At 69.3% G+C, this 349-nt stretch overlaps 1 protein-coding gene across 1 annotated transcript in view; it reads right to left on the bottom strand.

Annotated features, from left to right (window-relative positions):
* The window catches only part of PTPN23 (protein tyrosine phosphatase, non-receptor type 23), a gene marked incomplete at its 5' end in the record, with an annotated part of 25,673 nt that overhangs the window by 1,740 nt on the left and 23,584 nt on the right, over positions 1 to 349 (bottom strand). The window contains one exon of the mRNA XM_017737670.1: positions 51 to 343. Within this exon, the coding sequence (XP_017593159.1) occupies positions 51 to 343 (293 nt within the window). The remainder of the gene's footprint in view (positions 1 to 50; positions 344 to 349) is intronic.

The raw sequence follows: 349 nt of genomic DNA, 5'->3' as shown, positions 1-349 counted from the left end.
GCCGTCAGCACACACCGGGGACCCTCGGGACCCAGAGGGCCTGCTGACACCCGGCCACGGGCACCGGGTAGGGTGTCCGAACCCCGGGGCCCCGCCCGGCCGTCCCTGCACCCAGGACAGGACGCACCTTGTCCAGCTCCTGCTCGGACACGAGCATGACAACCACGGACACCTTCTGCTCGTAGATCATGAGCCAGAAGTCGGCAGCGCTGCCGAGCAGAGGGGCCTGGGTGGCGATGAGGGCGGGGCAGTACGGGGACAGGTCCTCCACGCGGCTGGCGTTGATGTAGTCGTCCTTGCCCGAGCGCAGCACGACGCGGTTGCGGTCGTGGGGCATGATGTCCTGGTG

Source organism: Corvus brachyrhynchos, unplaced genomic scaffold (assembly GCF_000691975.1).
Source record: "Corvus brachyrhynchos isolate BGI_N302 unplaced genomic scaffold, ASM69197v1 scaffold426, whole genome shotgun sequence".
Taxonomy (NCBI): domain Eukaryota; kingdom Metazoa; phylum Chordata; class Aves; order Passeriformes; family Corvidae; genus Corvus; species Corvus brachyrhynchos.
This window is presented reverse-complemented; position numbering and strand designations above follow the sequence as displayed.